The 22,432-nt window shown below is 34.9% G+C and overlaps 1 protein-coding gene across 1 annotated transcript; it reads left to right on the forward strand.

Annotated features, from left to right (window-relative positions):
• The first annotated feature begins 1,619 nt into the window (after positions 1 to 1,619).
• Positions 1,620 to 20,310, forward strand: PLDP1 (phospholipase D P1). The gene is made up of 20 exons (XM_086449865.1): positions 1,620 to 2,011; positions 2,946 to 3,047; positions 3,152 to 3,267; positions 3,372 to 3,513; positions 5,955 to 6,125; positions 7,921 to 8,094; positions 10,957 to 11,199; positions 11,307 to 11,423; positions 12,601 to 12,740; positions 12,882 to 13,031; positions 13,706 to 13,862; positions 13,948 to 14,484; positions 15,037 to 15,147; positions 15,582 to 15,728; positions 15,879 to 16,076; positions 16,197 to 16,298; positions 18,412 to 18,543; positions 19,110 to 19,175; positions 19,631 to 19,692; positions 19,796 to 20,310. Exons 1-20 carry the CDS (start codon positions 1,802 to 1,804, stop codon positions 20,043 to 20,045), a joined length of 3,327 nt encoding a protein of 1,108 aa, XP_086305991.1. The 5' UTR covers positions 1,620 to 1,801; the 3' UTR covers positions 20,046 to 20,310.
• Positions 20,311 to 22,432: the final 2,122 nt, after the last annotated feature.

Raw genomic sequence — 22,432 nt, forward strand, 5'->3', positions numbered from 1 at the left:
AATTCACCTACTCCCCTTAGATCCACATTTAGAATATTAATAATATTTAATAGGAAATCTGATATTATTTCACATAGACTATAGATGCTTTTCATTGAGATACGAGTGAGAAACATCTATGATTCTGTGCACACCAAGGTGTGAAACGATGTCCATTTCAATGTTACTCTAGTACAACTCTAATTAATAATTTCTCCCTATTTTCTTCTCTCTTTTGGGTGTCTCCACGTGATTACCAAACCCAATTAATGATGAATTATTTGACTCACCTAATTTTATGAATTAAATTATTGGATTTTGGATATTATAACGTTTCGCTTCAATCACAAGTATACTTGGCCAATCCATAAAATCCCAATCTAGTCTCGACAGGTGATGCGAAGATAGTTAATCCATATCATATCCGAATAAAAATGAGTTAATGCCAATTTAGGGTCACATCGATGTATGTTTATAAATTCAAACTTGAACTATGTTAAATTATGACTCATTCAAGTCCTACACAAACCCGTTCCGTTCATTAATAGTTTTATCTAAATTAAATTATTGTAAAAATTTAATTGTTTATTATTATTTTATCTATATATATATAAAGAATACTAATGTCCAAAACTTCACGAGAATATTAACATTGTCCAACACTGTTCTTTTCAATTATACCCCCTCTTTTTTTGTCCTTTAATGAAAAAAATAAGGGTATCTTAATCTTTTTCACAATAAATATATTTATTATGTTATTAATAAATATATTTATTATCCTGACATTAATTACTAAAATATTTACTACAATCAAGACTTTTAGTTCAAAATATTTAAATGTTCATATTATTTCTTATGTAAACAAATATTTATTGTATAAAAGACTAATACAACCTTATTTTGTTCACTAAAAGATAAAACGAGAAGAAGTATTATTGAGAAAAAAAATATTAGATAATAAATATATATATTTGCATGGGTTCCGAACTAGAAGTCGATCTTTTGGTCCAACTAACCTATGAATGTTATCTTGGATCCATTATAAATAATAAAAATAAAAATAGAGAGATTGGGATGGATGTTGTTTATATGATTAATAAAGTGGACTAGTGCTTCTAAAATGTTGTTTGTTAAAAAAATATCAATCAAACTAAAAATAAATAAAATTATAAAATGAATATTACAAATGTAAGGATATTGTGATAGAAGAGTGAAAAACATACAGAGAATAAATTATAAATTAACCCATTTGAAAAAAAAAAAAAAAAAAAAAAAATAATAATAATAATAATAATAATAATAATAATAATAATGTAGGACTAAGTCCAATAAACAATAAACTAAGAGATGTTCCACAAAAATTGATCATAAATTTAGTTAAAAATATTAAAGTTAAAGAATGTAGATTGCGATAGTAAAAGCAGATATGAACATATTTTCATTAATAAAATATACAACTCTATAGAGAGTGAAGCGGTCGAACATGATTTGATTAGTCAAATCCCAAATCATTGGGATTTGAGGTAAGGCTTTGATGGTGAAGATGGTCTTTTTATTTTTATTTTTAATTTTTAATTTTTAATTTTTCCAAAAAGCCGGACAACTTCTGGACTTTTGACGCAACTCTTCTTTCTTGGTAGGTTTTAAAAACCGAAACAGCGAAAAACAGAAAGATAAATCTGTTTCTTTGTCTCTCTCTCTCTTTGAAGCTAGAAAGGAGAGGAGGACATGCCAAACCGGTTATCCGGTAATTGTCTCCTGATCTCAACGATTTTTTCCAGATCAGAGAAACAATTCTTCTTCTTCTTCTCCACCGCATTTAATGGCGTCGGACCAATACACGTCCGGCAGTGGTCATCGCTACGTCCAGATGCAATCAGAGCCGTTGATTTCATCTTCTTCTCATACCTTGCAACCTACTTGGATTTTCGATGAATTACCTAAAGCCACCATCGTATCTGTATCTCGACCTGATGCTGCCGATTTCAGTCCCATGCTTCTTTCTTACACCATTGAATTTCGCTATAAACAGGTCTCTGATTTCTTCTTTTTTTTTTTTTATTCTAATTTTTAAAATTTTGAGGAACATTGAATAATTAGGGATGCAATTTGGAGATTATTTGATTTAGGTTTACAATTATTTAGTTATGATTTGAAATTGTGTCGAATCTGATTGTCATTGTTCTTAGTGCTTGAATTTCTCTTAAAGGAGTCAAATTGGACGCTCTTATTTATTTATTTATAAAGTTCTGAAATTTCTCCCAAAAATGAATTGTTTAATGAATTTGTTACTATGTTGCATGGATGCGTTTGTAACTTTGAATTATAGAATTGGTTGACTCAACTCGGTATTATTTTTCGAATAATTGAGATTATATTTTGTTACAAATAAATTTTCAATCTGAAGTGATGTACAGTTTAATCAATCAAAGAAAAGAAAGAAAAAATCAGAAGTTTTGCATGTGTGTGGAATGTCAGAATTTTAGATTATCTAACAAGAGTACTTCACCCTTTTAGAATCGTCTAGGCGTCATTGGTTTGTTGGATTGCTTGAATGCTCGGTTTTATGGGTATTTAAGATTGGTTTTATGGGCTAAACTATAGGAAGAGACTGAGCATTTATAGGGTGATGTCTATTTAAAAAAAAACAGAAGAGTGTGTTCTTACTTCTATCAATTCCTTTCACGTCTTTGCACCCCCAGTGCTAAGAATTCACAATTGGAAAAAAAGAGTCAGACATAGGTCTGGGCTGGTTAACGACTTTGCCCACCTTGATTTCGCATTAATACACTTGACTGGGATTCAAGGAGATCTTTAAGTTAACATGTTTCGGAGTCTGAAAGGGTGTCTTGTGTGTGTGTGTGTCTAGTTTTGAGAACTTGTCAGATACATAATTGTTTTCTTTAGGCAACGGAGACAAATATCTGATATGTGTAGAAAACTAATTGTGCATTTATGTCAACCAGTTCAAATGGCGCTTATTGAAGAAAGCTTCGCAAGTTATCTATTTGCATATTGCATTGAAGAAACGAGCATTTATTGAGGAAATTCATGAGAAACAAGAGCAGGTATATTTATAATTTTGTTAGTCTTCTTTCAAGAGTAATTTTTTTGGCACCTTAGATTTTCAACTCTTTTGTGTATTTGAGTGATATTTTTTTTATAATTGAAGGTTAAAGAATGGCTTCAAAACCTAGGACTTGGAGATCAAACAGCAGTCGTACAAGATGATGATGAAGCCGATGATGAGGCCGTTAATTTACATCACGAGGAAAGCGCTAAAAACAGGTGGCTACCAATGTTGCATAACTTGCTAAATTTGTTGCTAAGTTCCACATACAGCCTTTTCTTCTGTTGTTCTTATAACACTTAAAAGTTGGTTTGTTGTGCAGAGATGTTCCATCCAGTGCCGCATTGCCCATCATTCGTCCTGCTATAGGAAGACAGAATTCCATTTCAGACAATGCGAAAGTGGCAATGCAGGGGTATTTAAATCACTTTTTGGGAAATATGGACATTGCAAATTCTCGAGAGGTAATGCATAGGATTCTCAATACGTCAGATCATTATCCCTTTTCCTTATTGGATTTTCACTTAGTAACCTTGGTTCTTGGACTATCGCTCTTGCTCTCACAAAATGCCATAATTTCATATTTGGTGTACGCGTGGAAGATTTAATTAGGAGATATGTCTGTCCTGTTAATGTGGCAAAAGTGTCCTCTTGTCTCCCTGGGTCTGTATTTTCGTTGTTTGAATCTTGGGCAGCTCTTGGTAATTCTTTCTTCAGGGTTAAGATGATGCTTTGGAGTATTACTCACTTTGCAGTCTGTTGGGGCATTTGGAGGGAACGTAACAGTCGGATTTTTGAGAATAGAATGCTCGATTCTCAAGCTCTTATTGTCTCAATTTTGGGTCTTATTTTTCTGTGATCTAAAAGTCTTCAAAGAGCTCAGAGGGATCTTCTTTGAAGATCTTGTGTGTAATTGGGAGGGGGTTTGCAATATTGTCAGAGAATAATTTCTTGTATCTGTTTCACTTGATTGGTCTTCTCGCCCGACCTTGCTTCTTTATCAATGGAATATAGCTTATCAAAAAAAAAAAAGAAAAAAAAAATGATGTGTTTGAAAATGCTACCTATATTCAAATGTCTGCTAGTAACTAATTAGAAACATTCCTTATGCAGCTTCATAAATGTTCCCTTCTAGTTACAATTACTCACAAGCTACCTAACCTGCGCAGCTATATGTTCTACCACAGAACTCTCTTATGCAGCTTAGCCAAGTTACTGTTATATCTATTTGACATAATTTCCCCTGAGAAGATTATACTGAATGTTGGATGGCCTTCTAGTAGTTGTCTATGTTGCAATGGCCTGTGATAGTTACCTTTTTTCTTGGAGATAATGCTTGTTGAATCAGTGTAAATACAGAAGAATTTCCTGGGAGGCTCAGCCTCAAATTTTTTGCGTGCTATCTTATTTTGAAGCATAGCCTTAAAGTTACTGTTATATCTATTTGACATAATTTCCCCTGAGAAGATTATACTGAATGTTGGATGGCCTTCTAGTAGTTGTCTATGTCGCAATGGCCTGTGATAGTTACCTTTTTTCTTGGAGATAATGCTTGTTGAATCAGTGTAAATACAGAAGAATTTCCTGGGAGGCTCCGCCTCAAATTTTTTTCGTGCTATCTTATTTTGAAGCATAGCTTTAAGGTTACTGTTATATCTATTTGACATAATTTCCCCTGAGAGGATTATACTGAATGTTGGATGGCCTTCTAGTAGTTGTCTATGTTGCAATGGCCTGTGATAGTTACCTTTTTTCTTGGAGATAATGCTTGTTGAATCAGTGTAAATACAGAAGAATTTCCTGGGAGGCTCCGCCTCAAATTTTTTGCGTGTTATCTTATTTTGAAGCATAGCTTTAAGGTTACTGTTATATCTATTTGACATAATTTCCCCTGAGAGGATTATACTGAATGTTGGATGGCCTTCTAGTAGTTGTCTATGTTGCAATGGCCTGTGATAGTTACCTTTTTTCTTGGAGATAATGCTTGTTGAATCAGTGTAAATAGAGAAAAATTTCCTGGGAGCTCCGCCTCAAATTTTTTTCGCGCTATCTTATTTTGAAGCATAGCTTTGATTAGATTATGACTCAGTGTTATTAAGATGCATGCAGGAATGACTAGCTAGTTTTGATATGCAATCAGTCAGGGAACTCCTCGTCACCAGTTAGTTTGTGATATATTAATCTTCTAGAATCATCTCGCCTTTGTATACATTTGCACTCTTGGGTATTAAAATTATTTCCCTAAATGAGTTTTATCCAAGAAAGCAACACACAATGCTCACTAATGAGACACATCCTAGTTTTCTAGGCAATGGCTATTTTAAAATCCTCTTCAAGTTTAAGTAGATAAAATAAGAAATGACATGTGCCTTGGGGCACTTGCCCCTTTCTTTGCAACTGTTGCTTCCAAGGCTCAGCTGTTTCTTTTGCATATTCTTTTCTCCATACTAATTGTAGATTAAATTACTCTATTCTTAAGCTTCTTATATTGAATATCTATGAACCAAAGGCTTATTTTATTCCACTTCCTAATTCCTTTTGTTCTGATGCATTGGCCAACTCTGGGACAATCATACAGTCTTTCCCATGAGAAAGATTTGTGATAAATTAGTGGTATGTGGTTTGGTTAATGATAGCGAAAAACCCTGAATTAATTGCAATTTATCTTTGAAGTTTGAACTTCTGTGCATCTGTTTTTATCAATTCTTGGCCGATAATTTATGAGACAAAAATTCACAGTTGAATGGTGGCATGTGAGTTTCTTTGTACATGTTCAAAGCTTGTGTGTGTTAGTTCTGAATTAATTGAAAATTTTCTTTGATTTTGGAATGTTTATGCATCTGTCGGTCTTTGATGTTCCAGTTCTGTATGTTTCCCATCACAAATTAGCAATTCTGTGATGTAGGTTTGCAAGTTTTTGGAGGTTTCCAAGTTATCATTTGCACCAGATTATGGGCCCAAGCTGAAAGAAGATTATGTAATGGTGAAACATCTCCCAAAAATTTCAAAGGATGACGATGATAGAAGGTGTTGTGCATGCTGTTGGTCTTGCTGTTGTAATGACAACTGGCAAAAGGTAATAAATTCTTATCCCTGAAAACAAGTTCTATATTTTCTTGTGCATGGTCACATACACATTTAAGGAAGGGGGGCCATTCTTGGGACTCAAGGTAATGTTTGTCATTTTTCCAATTATGCTGTTATTTTTCTCTTCAATGTTCTAAGACAGTTACATATTTTTGTATTCATTTTAAGAAGAAAAAAAATTACTGAAGGAAACATGTCTAATAGAGAAAATCAGGGTTAGTGCCTCCTATATTTTTTGTTTGTTTTCCAGAAACTGATTTGGAATCTATTTTTAAAAATTATGTGCTTCAAGATTTTTCAGAAACTCATAAAACAAATTTCTTTGCTTTGAAATGAATCCATCAGAAAGCTTTTATTAACATTATATTTAAAAAATGCTTATAATAACTTCAACAGTTCGATTTATTATGATTAACAATGAAGTAGACAAAGGACCACTACTTGATGATCATTTGCTTTGCACTAGTACCAATGATATATAATATAATGTAGGGAGTACCATCCATGGGAGATTAAATTAAAATGCACAGCAATTGAGCTATCACTAGCTCAATCAAAAAGGCTTCAAATTAGTAGGACTTTCATGGATGGACCCATTGGTCTACATATATACAAGCAATGACCAAGTTAGGGTTGGGCTCAGAGGGTACATGTTTTTTCAAATAGGTGCTGCATGGGCACTTTTGGTTAATATTTAGTGAATGAAGTTTGTACATCCTGGAAGATGATGCCAGTGGTAGGAGTGTTCATTTCACTGTAATCTTCTTTCCCACTTGTTTTAAAATGTGGTTCCAATTGGCATGAGATAGGGATGAAAGAGGGTCTACCATCTGTATAACTCAACACATAGATCACAAGCATTGGGGTGTGACAGGGTCCTCTTGACGTCCTATGTCAAAGCCAATCTGATCGGATGACCATAAACATTTGATCCACCACTGAAGGTTGGAAAATTTACAGTGAAGAAGTCCACAAAAGGCCTAAGATCATCCAATCAGATTGGTTTCTGCTGCAGGTAGTCTTTCTCGGGGGAACTTTTGATTGTGGGTCCACTCCCCCATAGGTGAGCAATGGATGCAGGTAGTCTGGGTCTAGCAGATAGAGTCCTTAGAATACTTTTCTCCTTATATTTAATATATATCCAATGACCAAAAGGAGAGATTTCTTCTTTCATTTTATCATTTTTTTCCACCACCCTGGTCCTTTAAAGGGCGAGGTACACAAGGCACGTGCTGGAAGTGGTGACGGGCATGTCCATGTTATCATTCGGACCAAGTCTGGAGACCCATGTATCAAAAAAAAGTTTTTTTCCTCTCCTTTTGCTGCATGACCTTTTCAATGCCTCTCAATTTAGAACAACCATGTTTTGAGTCTCCTACCTGACCAACTTTCTTTATCTTGACATATCCTCTTATTTATATATAAAATGGAGTATTTCGAATCAGAAACTCCACAGCGACAATGGAACATATTTGAAAATGCATAGTCTCAAGATCTATGACGCCATATTTTCTTGTTGATTTAATTGATTCTTTGTAATATTCAATTGAAGCATGAACCCTTTTTGCAATACTGAATAAAAAATGCTACATTCTTCATCCTTCAGGAGAACATGGTGGAATCATAAGCATGCAAAGTCCATGTTCTCATCAATTGAAAGTTTCTTTATATATATCAATAGCTCTTCATGATCAACTTTTATCCTCTAGACATATGCCTTTTGTTTTTAAATATTAGTGTTCACATATACCTTATGTATGTTATGGTACTTGAATTTTGTGTAGGTGTGGGCTGTATTGAAGCCTGGGTTCTTCGCCCTGCTGGAAGATCCTTTGGATAGCAAACTCTTAGACATAATTGTTTTTGATGTATTACCTGCCTCAGATGGAAATGGAGAAGGCCGAGTGTCTTTAGCAAAAGAGATAAAAGAGCGTAACCCTTTACGCTATGCATTTAAGGTAAGCTGCTTATGACCTTTAGTGGTTGTTTTCTTTTGGTCTGGCCACAGATACTTCAATCATGTTTCATTTTGCTTCATTAATGCCCTGTTGTGATACTTGAGTAGTTGTCCTTTTTTTGTATGGAATAATGGATTCTGGACCTACTTATGGTAGTATGTGGTTGCTTAAGATAACATGATAAGTTTTATATGCTGAATTCATTGTAGCTCAAATGGTAGAATGAAAAACTTACTGATATAATGTTGGTTTAGATGCTGAAGCAACTTGTTCTTCTTAGCTGCCTAGCAAAAGAAAAAGAAAAAACATGTTCTTAGCTGAACAATCTGGTATTAAATAATTGTACACTATATATGCCATCTTGGCAGATTTCACACTTCTCAGTTGAATTTTAAAAGGCTGCCATATCATATGAGCACTTTTCTTTGGTGATAAGTGATAACATTACACTTTTTGTTATGCTAGAAATTTTTGTAAGCCTTGAGGGTGGTGGTTCACCAGTTTGACTTACACCCTTTTTTTTATAAGTTAAAAATTTTATTAGAAAAAGGGACAAGATGTCCCAGGATTACAAACTTATCAAAAGAGGTAAGAGCACAAAAATCACAAAAGAAAAGCAACTAATCTCCCAAATTACAAACGAGATCTCATCAAGCTACCAAATCTTCAAAGAAAATCCCCTTAAACTCTTTCAAAACCTTTCCCTAGAAAAAGAGCAGCTCCAACACATTGAACTTGAGATCTTCATAAGATAACTCATTTCCTTAAAAAATCTGATGATTCCTTTTCTTCGATATACCCCAACAAACAACAAAAGGAAAAATACCCCATAGGATTCAATTTGAACAATGAAGAGAAATGCCCAAAACAGTCGCAAATCAAAAAGTTCCCGCATTGTGTGTGGTAAGCAACCCTCCAAACCAAAGAGACCAAGGTAATGAGACCACAACCAATTCATCATTCCACAATGCAGAAAGAGATGATCTACCATCTCTTCATTTCTCATACACAATACACGACAATTTGACATTTAAAAACCTCTTTTGATAAGTTGATCCAAAGTGGTTAATCTACCCAATGATGCTTGCGATGACAAAATCAAAATTTTTGAGGGAACCTTTGTTCCCCAAATCATGCTAGCGGGAAAGATGGACGTTGAAATAAGTAATTCAGCCATATACATTGAACGCACAGAAAAGTCTCCCTCTCCTGTACCATCCCATAACTTACAATCATCGTTCTTAACAAGAGTTATGCCTGCATCAAGACGCTTCATGCTACTCAATTCTCAATCATTAAAGTCTCTTCTAAAGCCAAAATCTCATGCTCTTTACAAACCATCATCTACAAAAAAGTTATCTATAGTCATACCATTTTTACCCGACACCGCAAAAAGATCTGGAAACAGTTCCTTCAACGAAATGACTCCACATCATCTATCTTCCCAAAAGTGAACCATATTTCCCCTTTCCACCTTAAACTTCACCTTCTTACAGAACGAGGTTAAGCTACGAAGAATTCCTTTCCAAAACCCATACTCATATGCCCCTTTCGCTTCTTGTGTTTCCCAACCCAACTCTTGCAACCTGAATTTATTAGCCACCACCTCTATCCACAATATGGTTTTAAAACTCGGTTTTGCGTCTGATCTCGTCCGTGCCAGATACCGAGTTGTCTCGGACGAGTTTTCTGATACGTTTGAGACGTCTCATTAAAAAATGAAAAAAAATGAATGTGGGGTTTTAAACCTCGTCCGAAAAAGTGACTTGTATGTCCGTCTCGTCAATACCTGATACCGAGACGACTCGGGCAATATGTCTTGGTCTCGGACAAGTTTTGAAATCATGATCCACAAGCTACCCTCTTCCTCACTAAATCTCCACAACCATTTAGACAATAAAGCAAAATTCATCATAGCAAACCTTCGGAGCCCCAGACCCCCTCTAACTTTCGGCAAACAAATCTTCCTCCAACTCATCATATGGTACTTTTTATTATTCTTTTTATCATGCATAAAAACAAAAATCCCTACAAATCTTATTCATCTTAACTTCCACGCTGCAAGGGATAGAGAAAAGAAATAGGAAATAGTTAGGAATACTAGCAAGTGTACTCTTAATTAACGTCAGTTTCCCCCTTTTAAATAAGTATCTAACTTTCCATGTACTCAACCTTCTACCCATCCTTTCCAAAACTGGATACCAAATCTCCTTGCTTCTAGAATTTGCGCCAAGTGGTAATCTGAGATAAGTGCTAGGCAAGGAGCCCACCTTAAACTGCATTCACACTGCCAACACATCAACCCTAGGCATAGCACAAACCCCCATCACCATACTCTTGTTTAGATTGACAAGGATGCTAGACACTACCTCAAAACACCTAAGAATACTACTAAGGAATCTTAATTGTGATACCGAAAAATCAAGAAAAATGAGTGTCATCCGCGTCAATTATAGCGTGTTAAATTTTCGTCTTTTGTTACAAACATCTTCTTTATATTTGCAAACATTGGGGCAGATTTACAGCAGACATGTATAATTTGATGCAAGGTATGCTTTTATTTACACATTTAACATTGGTTCGCACACATCTTGTTAATGATGTTCTTGTGTGCTAGACATCAAAGGTTGTTTTGTTTATCGTAAACCTTTTTTCAAACCATTCTTTATTTTTTACCAGTCTATCTTCAATATTTTGATAGCTTAATGCATAAAATAATAGTATGGGAAAAATTGATCATCTAGAGAAATACTTTCGCTTTTTCATTGAGTTATTGTGTTTACTCCTAGTGGATGCAGTGTATTTCTAATGAAGATAGCATGTTGTAATTTCAGTCTAACCAACATTTGAAAATCATAAAAGGTATCTTGTGGTAACCGGAGCATTAAACTAAGAATTAAAAGTAGCTCAAAAGTTAAAGATTGGGTTGCTGCTATTAATGATGCTGGCTTAAGGCCTCCAGAGGGCTGGTGTCATCCTCACCGCTTTGGTTCTTTTGCTCCACCAAGGGGTTTGACTGAAGATGGTAGTGAGGCTCAATGGTTTGTAGATGGACAAGCGGCATTTGAAGCAATTGCTTCAGCAATTGAGGAAGCAAAATCAGAGGTCTGTTTCTTCCATTGATAGCGTGCATTCAGAACTCAATTTCATCTCTCGTTGATATTCTTCTAATTTCATTGAAGAAACACTGAATGACTGGAAGTTCAATGCAGATATTCATTACTGACTGGTGGCTGTGCCCAGAGTTGTATCTACGCCGTCCTTTTCATGCTCATGGGTCCTCTCGGCTAGATGCCATGCTGGAGGCAAAAGCTAAGCAAGGTGTTCAGGTGCTTTTCACTCCATTTTTTTTCTTTTATATATCCAGGGATTCTTTGTTTATTGGTGATATTGTATATTGCTCCTTTGCATCACTGCCATCTCAGAATGTTTCAGCCGAGATATGCATGAAACATTGAATGTTTTGGTTTGTCTCTAAATGTTTTGGATGAGACAGTCTCGGATTTTCTTTTGACCAAAACATTGCCTCAAGATGAGATTTCAAACCTTGTCTTGCAATAAGTATTCCCAGTTGGTGCATTTAGAATCATTTCTATTTGATTTCTAATTCCAGCACAAGATTATGGTGATTCCTACATTTTCCAGGAACATGTAGTCTTGTTATGCCTAGCAAAAAATGTGGTATTGTTATGAGACAGTATGGTCATGAATATTTTACACAAAAACTCTATCAGGGAAGAAGACAATGCGAAGAGACACACAAATTGAGTAATATATAAATGTTCATTTAAAATTTCATATCATAGATATAGGGGTTACACATTCGTTTATGCATTATGGTAAATTGTAAGTTTACCATGCATTAACAGAATTCGATTTAGTTACTTCAATTCGATTTAGCTGGCCAACTTTCATTTTTGTGGTAGGAAACACATTAGTTTGTGTGACTTTTCTGTCTGAACGGTTCCGTGTTTATAATGTGAATAGCAGTATTACCTGAAAAGGGATGTCAACACCTTCTCAAAGCTTAAATCTTGTTACTAGGTCTTTGGTCACAATTAACTCAAGAATATATGAAACTATTGTAAACATTAGTGCACAATATGAAATACATTCTGCTCGCTATGCTTCATTTTTACCAAAGGAAACACAAAAGTGTAATGTGGGTTGCTTATATCTGAGTGATGCCATGTGTGCTCTCTGAATAGCTATAAATACATGAAAAGGGGTATCAACACCTTCTTAAAACCTTAAATCTTATTATTATGTTGTGACAATTAACTAGAAAGCAGATGAAACCTTTTAACACGTTAGTGCACAAGTTCCTCTCTCATGTGTTCTTTATAGAGTACTCATAATCAGATTCTTCATTTTAAGAATTTTACATGATATCTATTTGAGGAAAAATTGGAATCTCTGGCAAAGCTTCTTATTTATTTATTATTTCTGAAATTTATTTTTGGATGAATATGGCTATGTTTATGTTTATATTCAATTAATGTGCAGATATACATTCTTCTCTACAAGGAAGTTGCTCTTGCTTTGAAAATCAACAGTGTCTATAGTAAGCGAAGGCTTCTTGGCATTCATGAGAATGTTAGAGTATTGCGTTACCCTGACCATTTCTCAACTGGTGTTTATTTATGGTAGGTGATTCATCTATGAAATCTGCTTAAAATTCTTATCAAGATTGGAATTAGAAGTTGCATTGTCTCTCTGTTTAATCAGTTATCTTTGTTTAATTTGGGTTGTTGTGGGTGATGATGACCATTTCTGTTTACATATAGGTCCCACCATGAAAAGCTTGTCATTATTGATTACCGTATTTGCTTTATTGGAGGACTAGATCTATGCTTCGGGCGTTACGACACATTTGAACACAAAGTGGGTGATCTCCCTCCTCTGATATGGCCTGGAAAGGACTATTATAACCCAAGGTAAGTTTATCTGCTTTCTTCTAAAAGTCATTGTTTGGAATTTTCAGTGGACAATGGTTTGAAGAGAGAGGTTGAAATGGGGTTTATATATTTTACCATTTATAGTCCCCAGTTTGACATCTTATGAGTACAATTGTCATCAATTGGATTTTCCTAGTTGATTTTGGTATGGTCGGAATCATATCAATAAGATGATCTGATCATCAATACTGAACTTTTTTGTGTGGGCAATTGCTTGGATCTCTAATTACTGTCCAAAATCATGTGCGATGGTTAGAACTTTGTGATATTAATTTTGGTCTAGTTATCCAAATAATTATTTGTAAATGGATGGCCTATGGCTTGAGTTATCTTTTGGTCCAAATAGTATGCGAGAAGTTGGTGGCCTATATATATATTTTTTTTTGATAAGTTGTGTCCTAATTTTCATTCATGCTAGATTTCCATGAAAAACCCTTTCACGTTGGCCTAACTAGTTTCCATCAGGATAACGCATTAGTGATCGATTCCACCTTTCTATTCCAACTCTGATTGATTTGGAATGATTTGTTTTGATAAACACTGGTCTTCTTCGATTTACTTGCGGATCCATCTCCAGTCAAATTCCATTTTACTGATAATAAAAAAACTTCATTCTAGCTTCATAATGGTTTTTTTCCATTTTGGTCTGTTAGGGAATCTGAACCTAATTCTTGGGAAGATACATTAAAAGACGAACTGAGCCGTGAAAAATACCCTCGCATGCCATGGCATGATGTACATTGTGCTCTCTGGGGACCACCTTGCCGTGATGTAGCTAGGCACTTTGTTCAGCGCTGGAACTATGCGAAGGTTGATTGTTGTTACTCTTGGTAAAGTTTAATAAGTTAGTTTTTCTTTGGGTTTTTTTTTTAAGCATCGTTGAACATTCTTCCAGAGAAGCAAAGCTCCAAATGAGCAAGCAATACCACTACTTATACCTCAGCATCACATGGTTATTCCACATTACATGGGAAGAAGCAGAGAAAGAGAAGCTGAAATTAAACGTGTGGAAGAAAATCACCATGACTTAAAAAGACAGGATTCCTTTTCTTCTCGATCATCTGTACAGGACATCCCATTGCTTTTGCCTCAAGACGTGGGTGGGCTAGATGCTGTTAATGGGAACCAAAAGTTAAATGGCTTGGACATGACTCACAATCTACTTGTTCAGCCAAGCAGGGTCAGTCAAAGTCTTTCATTCCCTTTCCGGAAGTCCAAAGTCGATCCTTTAGTTCCGGATTTGCAGATGAAAGGCTTTGTTGATGAACTTGATTCCATGGATCGTCAGAGGGAAGTGTCCCGGGATGTGGTGACACAGACAAGCATGCATGATTTAGATAAGGAATGGTGGGAAACACAAGAGCGAGGTGATCAGGTTGTTTCTATTGATGAAGCTGGACAAGTTGGTCCCCGTACCCCATGCCATTGTCAGGTTTGCTGTTATCTAACAATTCCTTTGAAACACTTCAATTTTTTTAAATTTTAGTTTTCATATTCCAGTGCGTTTATATGGGTACTTCAACTTTGATCATGTTATTTGGTTGACAATTAAATCCACGGAGCATTTCTCATTGTTCCTGAACTACCATACTTTTCTTTCAAGGGTTTATTCCGTGACGAGTGTAGTTAGTATCTGGAAACTTAAATTATTCTTCCATGTTCTTAATATCCTGCTGCAATGAGTTAGGAGTTTGCAGTGAAATTTTTTCTATGTGATAACAAGTAATATCTGCTCGAAATCAATTTATATCCTTCACCTCATTCGTGATTACTTTACATTTGAGAATGTTTACATGTAGCTTGATTATCTTGATATTGCCACCATGTCAAACATGTGCAACTGTTTTTTTAAGCCTCTTTTTAATGAGATCAGTAAAATGTATGTCTGTTACCCTTTCTAAATATCCTTCTTCACTCAATGTTTTGTTTTCTATAATTATTTTCATTTGATAAACAACCGTCCTTAATGAGCTCTACTGCGCAGATTATTAGAAGTGTCGGCCAGTGGTCTGCTGGAACAGGCCAAACCGAAGAGAGCATTCACAATGCTTATTGCTCTCTAATTGAGAAAGCAGAATATTTTATTTATATTGAGGTAATAATTTTATACAATGAGCTTTCTTTTCTTTATTTTGTTTCTTTTCTTCTTTTCTTCTTTTCTTTCTTTTTTCCTTTTTTTTCTTCTAACAAATGCTATCAGTGTAACCATAATTATGAGCATCTCTTTTTTAACTTCATACTTTCATCTCGCTTGAACACCATCTCTTTTGGTAATATTTTTCAGATGCAGTTTTTAACAAGGAAAAAAGATGTGTTTTTTATTAAGGAAAAAAAGGGACTTGGTAGGAGAAAGCCTTAAGTGTTCCCTCCAAAGAGCTAAAACACTCTTGTTCTAAGATTTACTTCCTTATGCTCATGCAATATTGAGATTCTTCCTTGTGAAGGAAAAAATTTGGATCCAAGGCCAAAATTTCATTTTGTGATTCATCTCTCTAATTAGTCATTATGTTCTTGTCCACTTGTTCCCAGAATCAATTTTTCATATCAGGTCTTTCAGGAGATGAGATTATACGTAATCGTGTCTTAGAAGCATTGTACAGGCGTATTATGCGAGCATACAAAGAACAAAAGTTTTTCCGGGTTATTATTGTCATACCACTCCTACCCGGTTTCCAGGTACCAAGAAAAATTCACTCCAATTTCAACTCCAGATACATATTTTCGTTTTTTTAAGTTTAATGGAGGAACATGATTCATTCAGATAGTTGGGATAAGGCTTTGATGGTTGATGAGGCTATTTTTTTGTTTTAAACTTTAATCTATTAGGGAGGTCTGGATGATGGCGGTGCAGCATCTGTGAGAGCCATAATGCATTGGCAGTATCGAACCATTTGCAGAGGGCAGAATTCAATATTGCATAACCTGTATGACCTGGTTGGTCCTAAAACACATGACTACATTTCCTTCTATGGTCTCCGAGCTTATGGTCGCCTTTTTGACGGCGGTCCTGTGGCCACCAATCAGGTGAAGTGTTTTTCATTAGATTGTCTTCTTATTGATATTTCGGGACAAACTCTAGTTCGTATTCATTTTTTTTTTTTTTTTTTCTTTTCCAAATAATTACAATCTTATTGTTTTTCACAGGTGTATGTGCACAGCAAAGTAATGATAGTTGATGATCGGATAGCCTTAATAGGATCAGCTAATTTAAATGATAGGAGTTTGCTTGGATCAAGAGACTCGGAGGTATCATTTTTCTCAAACTCATGGCTTCTTTTTGATATTATATTTGTTCATCCTCTTGTACATCAAGGTCGTTCCAAAGTTATATTGTTGATTTTTAATTTGTGGATTTTGCTGACTTCTGGAGCTATCTGATTTGGATACTCAAGTTGGATACAAGAGCACCTATCGTTCGATGCACCTGAACTATAACGAAGTTCAATTTTTAAGATTATGTATTGAGAAAATATCAAATGGGTACTATATTTCAGAAATTAGAAAGGTTCCAGCCTTGATTGTCACAGAAAATATTCTAGAAAAAGATAATTTAGTCAGTAGTTGCCCCAAACCAAGATATTGGTCTTTAAAAGTAGTCCTGAGGTCTGGAGTCTAGACAATTTTTAGTAGTAAGTGTTTGTTACATCATGAAATGTGATGGTTTTGACCAATGTTGTTCACTTGTTAGTGAGGTATTAGATTTCGGTTTTGTAGTCTCTATTCCAGTCGGTCCTAGAAATTCAAGTATCTCATAGAAATAATTCAATGAAAACTTTTATGGATATAATGAAAATATCGGTTGAAATTTTACTGAAATTGCAAGATGTGGTAAAAAAAGAAGCATGAAAGCATATTCATAAGTCATCAAACTACAAAAATCAACCATAGGAGATTGGAAATGATCAACATGTTGGCACGGGTACATGACTGTTTGAAAGTCCAAAACAACTATATTATATATGGAAAAGATAATAATCATGTCACATTTGCTATGTACAACTTAATAGGTATAAAAATTGTTTAACGAATCATCTTCCTCCATTCAATATTGCATCCAATCATGCATTATATATCGTGGACCATCAATTATTTGTAAACCACTTTTGATGGGGTTAGAAGTTTCAGAATGGGCTGATTTCTTTTTTGAGGATAATCTCCTCACCATAGAGATCATCCTCATAAAAAATCAGCCCATTCTGAAACTTCTAGCCCATGTATTGAAAAATGTTTGGCTCTCTTTAGGGCCTCCGAATGCTTCCCTATATATATATATGGGGGCGGATCAAGGGACTCATGTAAAAACAATGGTTGTTCAAAATATGGGTTAGAGGTTTTGGATTGAGCTGATTTTTTGTGAGGATGTTCTCTATGATGAGAAGATCATCCTCACAAAAAATCATCTCAATCTGAAACTTATAAGTCCATCAAAAGTGGTTTACAAATTATTGGTAAAAAAATTGACGGTCCATATTCTAAATCACTTTTGATGGGGTTAGAAGTTTCAGATTGGACTGATTTTTTTTTTTAGGATGATCTTCTCATCATAAAGATCATCCTCACAAAAAAATCAAATCAGTCCAAAACCTCTAACCCATATTTTGAATTTTTTTTATTATTACATTGTTTTTACATATGTCCCATGGTCCGTCCCTATATATATAACTTACTAGTATATCTTACTAAATAAAACATGAACAATTGTATGTGTGTCCTTATATGTATTTTGCTAGTATGCTTAGGATAAAATTAAGATAATATATAGAATATGTAATCAATCACGATTGACTACTACTTCTTGGAAATATGTTGAATTTCAATGCCATGCTCAATAATAATTAACTCTTGTCAACCAGGATACGTGGATACTTCAATATCCCATCATATCCATACCCCCACAATACGATGCCAGTGGCCATGCTCGGATCTCTATGTTCTCATTTCATGTTGTATTTAAAAATATTTCTTGAGCTCCCAAAGATTTTCTTGGATATTTGTCAATAATAATAGATAAATCGTATATTGTGACAAATACACCTATGAAAACTTCGCAATATTAGGGGTTCTGTTACATTTGATATGATATCTAGTGCCCATGGTACCGTTTCCTGTACTGGTGTGGCTATCTGTGCCCACAGTCATGTTTGTCAAATATAAGTTCCTAAAGAAATATAAATACCTTAAATGCCTTGATCAAGAGATGTATCTAAACACTTGATGAATTATAGGAATTGCTGCTTGGAAGGTTGTTCTGGTTGGCTTTGCGATGTTTTTTTTTTGGTTGTTGATTGCACTAGCATCCAACTTAGTTTTTCTTACAGTATCCAAGTTTCACTCATTGCCACGTGGATGTCTGTTTCAGATTGGTGTACTTATTGAAGATAAAGAATTTGTTCACTCCTCTATGAATGGAAAGCCTTGGAAGGCTGGCAAATTTTCTCGCAGTCTTCGTCTTTCCCTGTGGTCTGAACACCTTGGTCTTCATGCAGGAGAGGTCAGTTTATTTCAAGAAAAATGGATATTGCTGCACACCCTTATTTTCATTAATCCTCATATGAAATTGGCATTATTCGAGTCCTGCTAGTGATTGGTGCTTCACAAAAAACCTCTTTTTCTTTCACCACCTATTCTGCTGGATCATCAATTTGCCAAATGTTCTTGGATTGTTGGAGGATGGTTCAAAGACATATTTCAGGAGCAACACAGGATATATTATGATAGATTCTATTTCCACGCCAACTTTTATCAACACCACCCCAATTCATATGTTAATCACCGAAGAATTAGCACACATCTTGGGGTGGCATTAGCAATAGAGTGGCAATAGGCATATTGTAGGAGCAATAGAGGATATATTATGAGAGACTATTACCACACCTACTTTTGTTAACGCTACCCGAATTCAATTCATATGTAAATCACCAAAGAATTAGTGCACATCTTGGGGGTGGCATTATCAAAGTTGGTGTGGAATTAGAAGATCTCTGTATTATCTAGCAGTGCTATTAAGTTTCACAGAGTAATAACATTTGTCTGACAGTATGCTTTTAATTCCTCCAGATCAGTCAAATCAGCGACCCTGTGGTTGGTACAACATACAAAGATATATGGGTGGCAACTGCACAGGTAAGAATGAATAATAATATTTATAATAGATATTTTGTTTCTCTCAACTATATATGACATAATTATTGGGAATTCTCATTTTTGTTTTGCGCATTTAGTAACATATTGATTTTTTCACGAGAAATTTGGTCTTATAAGGGTAGAGATTATTTACGTCAGTTGCACATGAGAAATTTTTTATGCCTGACATTGATCGCACGAAATACCACCACAACCCAAAACTGGCACCACATCTTCATCAAAATTTTCTAGTCAACTGATTTCTTTTGAATGACCAAAATAAATTTGGTTTTGTATTTCCCCATGATTAACTACTGGGGTTAAAATATGTTCCCTCTCCACATATTTTTCTTAATCCTTATCCGAAGACCATCCATATTTTTTTTCTTCTTGAATGTATGTGTGTGTGTGTGATTCATTCTGAAGTAACTTAGTTTTTGTTGTCTATTTGTTAGACAAATACCATGATCTACCAAGATGTCTTTGCATGCATCCCCAATGATCTTATACAGTCCAGGTATGATTCAACAGTGATTATTGGCTCTTTACTCTTATTGTTCTATATGATCTCTTATTTTAATAATAATTATTATTATTAATTATAATATGATTGTCTGCAGAGCCGCGATCAGACAAAGCATGGCATACTGGAAAGAGAGATTAGGGCATACTACTATTGATTTAGGGATAGCTCCAGAAAAGCTAGAGTCCTATCAGAATGGTGAGATAAAAGCAACAGATCCCATGGAGAGATTAGAGTCAGTGAAGGGACACCTTGTTTCGTTCCCATTGAGTTTCATGTCCCAAGAAGATTTGAGACCAGTGTTTAATGAGAGTGAATATTATGCATCTCCTCAAGTTTTTCATTAAAAGTATAGTCCATCTAGTTCTAGGTAATCATAGATAATGGACATGTAATTGTATTCATGCATCTCTCCTCATGATGAAGGGGGTGGTGTATTTATAGTCCAGGAGAACCATGGAAGAACAAAAGAAAATGAAAAAAACGAAATCTAAGAAGCTTCACCAACAAATATCTAAACCCACCCTGAAAGAGAAGGCTCGCTTTAGTTGGAAAATCTACGTTCAATTGAAGACTGATCATTGAAGAATAAAATTGCATTTAATGGTTGTATTCTTTACTCCTTCCTTCATTAATAGCATCTTGGACTTGTTTTCATATCCTCGTGGTCAATGATGCCATGGTAATCACTGATTAGTGGAACACCGACAAATTGTGTTAATTCTAGTCAATGACAGTAGACTTCATTTCGTAAATCAAATAAATTTTAATTGAAGGTATAAAATATTTAAAACTAGTTTTCATGAAAATATGGAAACGTTTAGCCGCCCTTTTAGAAAACATAGTCCCTCATCAGAGGTTAGTGCCTCTGCTGAAATGCCCAGAAGAAGAGGAAAAAAAAAAATAATAATAATATATATATATATATATATATATATATATATATATATATATATATATATATATATATATATATATATATATAGGTTCAAGGGCCATATGAGAAAACATATGAAAAAACTTTCGTTTTTCAAAATAAGAGTTAGAGGTTTTGGATTGAGCTGATTTTTTGCAAGGATGGTCACTATGATGAAAAGATCATCCTCACAAAAAATCAGCTCAATCAAAAACTTCTAAATCCATCAAAAGTGATTTACAAATTAGTGATAAAAATAGGTAAAAAATTGATGGTCCACATTCTAAATCACTTTTTATGGGGTTAGAAGTTTCAGATTGGGCTGATTTTTTTTTTTTTTTTGGATGATCTTCCTATCATAGAGATCATCCTCACAAAAAATCAGCTCAATCCAAAATTTCTAACTCATATTTTAAAATTTTATTAAAAACGAAAGTTTTTACATATGTTTTCTCATATGGCCCTTGAACCTGACCCTATATATATGGGTCGGGTTCCTGCAACACACATTGCGACACACATATAGACAACATGTTTGTCTTATATGGGCAAAAATGTTTGGAATGGGCTGATTTTTTGTGAGGATGATCTCTGTGATGAGGGGATCATCCTGGCAAAAGATCATCCCATACCAAAACTTGTAACCCCATAAAAATTGATTTACAAAAATTGGACGGTCTATAATTTTTCAACAAAAATTGGATGGTCTAGAAGTTTCATAATGAGCTGATTTTTGGCAAGGATGATCTCCTCACCACAGAGATCATCCTCACAAAAAATCAGCCCATTCCAAACATTTTTGCCCATATAAGACAAAACGCGTTGTCTATATGTGTGTTGAAATGGTTGTCGTTTGAACCTGACCTATATATATATATATAGGGAAATGTTCAGCACCCTAAGTTTTACCACACACTTTAACAAACGTTTTTTGTCCTACATGGGTTAGAAGTTTTGGAATGAGCTGATTTTTGGTGAGGATGATCTCTATGATTAGAAGATCATCCTCCCCAAAAATCAGCCCATTCCGAAATGTTTAGCCCCATGTTTACACGTTGAAAAATCGTGGACCGTCCATTTTTTGTAAATCAATTTTGATGGGGTTAGAAGTTTTGGAATGAGCTGATTTTTGGTGAGGATGATCTCCTCACCATAGAGATCATCCTCTACAAAAATAAGCTCATTCCGAAACTTATAACCCATGTAAGACAAAACGCGTTTGTTAAAGTGTGTGGTAAAACGAAGGGTGGCGAACGGGACCCATATATATATATATATATATATATATATATATATATATATATATATATATATATATAGGGTAGCGTTATTTGGCCAACAGTTTGGCAAACATTTTGGCAAACACATTTTTCAAAACATGGGTTAGAGGTCTTGGAATGGGCTGATTTTTGGTGAGGATGATCTCTACGGTGAGGAGATCATCATCACCAAAAATCAGCCCATTCCAAAACTTCTAACCCCATCAAAAATGGTTTACAAAAAATGGACAGTTCACGATTTTTCAACTTGTAAACTGGGGCTAGAAGTTTTGGAATGAGCTGATTTTTGGTGAGGATGATCTCCTCACCGTAGAGATCATCCTCACCAAAAATCAGCCCATTCCAAGACCTCTAACCCATGTTTTGAAAAAGTGTTTGCCAAACTGTTGGCCAAATAACAGAACCCATATATATATATAGGGTCGAGTTCCTACAACACACATATAGACAACGTGTTTGTCTTATATGGGCAAAAATGTTTGGAATGAGCTGATTTTTTGTGAGGATGATCTCTGTGATGAGGGGATCATCCTGGCAA

Source organism: Akebia trifoliata, chromosome 8 (assembly GCF_017979445.1).
Source record: "Akebia trifoliata isolate Shusen 1 chromosome 8, ASM1797944v1, whole genome shotgun sequence".
In the NCBI taxonomy this organism is placed as follows: Eukaryota; Viridiplantae; Streptophyta; class Magnoliopsida; order Ranunculales; family Lardizabalaceae; genus Akebia; species Akebia trifoliata.